The sequence below is a fragment of the Papilio xuthus genome, unplaced genomic scaffold, assembly GCF_000836235.2.
Source record: "Papilio xuthus unplaced genomic scaffold, Pxut_1.1 DF829045.1, whole genome shotgun sequence".
NCBI classification, from domain to species: domain Eukaryota; kingdom Metazoa; phylum Arthropoda; class Insecta; order Lepidoptera; family Papilionidae; genus Papilio; species Papilio xuthus.
Window position 1 is genome coordinate 1 of NW_013529604.1, and position 1,112 is coordinate 1,112.

Here is a 1,112-nt window from a genome sequence, read left to right on the forward strand (position 1 = left end):
ACGCCGATGGAAACTCCGCTCACAATCAAGTGGGCGTTTGGCGGTGGCGCTCGGCGAGGCCTGTGGAAACACAGGGCCTCGGATTTTTCCAAGGCCACCGTCAGGCCCAGTCTCCGGATCCTGCCCACTATTTGGGCTACTCCGGCGGTAGCTACCACACTCGCTTCCCGATAGTTACCGCCCCTTGCCAACACCAGTGTGTCGTCCGCATAGCAGACGACACTAACGCCGCCGAGAGTCGGGCCACGCAGGACCCAGTCGTAACCGACGTTCCACAATAGTGGCCCTAAAACGGAACCTTGTGGAACGCCGCACGACACTCTCCTCTGTCCAAATCCGGTAGTTGTGGGATATACCACTGTCCTGTCCGTTAGGTAGGCCTTGATCGTCTCACGCAAGTATAATGGGACCCCATGAAACCGCAGGGCCTCCATTATACAAGCGTGAGGCAGCGTGTTAAAAGCGTTGGCGATATCTAAAGATACCGCCAACACCACGCCGCCCGTCAAGACCTCCTCTTCGGCGACGGCCCTCACCCGTGCAATAGCATCGATGGTAGAGCGACCGCGCCGGAAACCGTATTGACAGTCTGCCAGATTCGGCCCTACTCGGTCGAGATGCTCGGAGAGACGAGTCGCAATAACGCGCTCAAAAAGCTTCCCCGCCTCCCCGAGCAAGACGATCGGGCGGTACGCCGAGGGCGAATCTGCCTGTCTTCCCGCCTTTCCAATCAGTACGAGTTTCCCCGTCTTCCAGTCACCTGGGAAAGTATGGTCCTTAAGGCACCGAGAGAGTAGATCTCGGAACCTGCTGTCCACTCCGTTCCGTAGCGCCAGGACCCATATGCGTCCGGGGATCCCGTCGGGGCCTGGGGCGGTGTTTTTGGCCTGAAGCCGTGCCACAGCCGCCCACAGTTCCCTCTCCTCCACTTCCGGGACTTCCCCGTCCGCATCACGATTTGACGTCGCTGGCGCTACCACCATGCTCGGTGCCTCGAAGTCCTCCCTCATCGAGGGGAACAGGGTCTCCAGCACTCTGTCCAGCGTCTCAGGGTCCATGCTCGACGTTAGAGGTGGGGCCCAGGGCCTGAGCTTGCTCATGATGAGCCGATA

General features: G+C 59.8%; 1 protein-coding gene across 1 annotated transcript in view; it reads right to left on the bottom strand.

Moving 5' to 3' along the window:
* Window positions 1-23: 23 nt before the first annotated feature.
* Window positions 24-1,112, bottom strand: part of LOC106121894 (uncharacterized) — a gene marked incomplete at its 3' end in the record, with an annotated part of 2,088 nt that continues 999 nt past the window's right edge. The window contains exon 2 of the mRNA XM_013317728.1: window positions 24-1,095. Within this exon, the coding sequence (XP_013173182.1) occupies window positions 24-1,095 (1,072 nt within the window). The remainder of the gene's footprint in view (window positions 1,096-1,112) is intronic.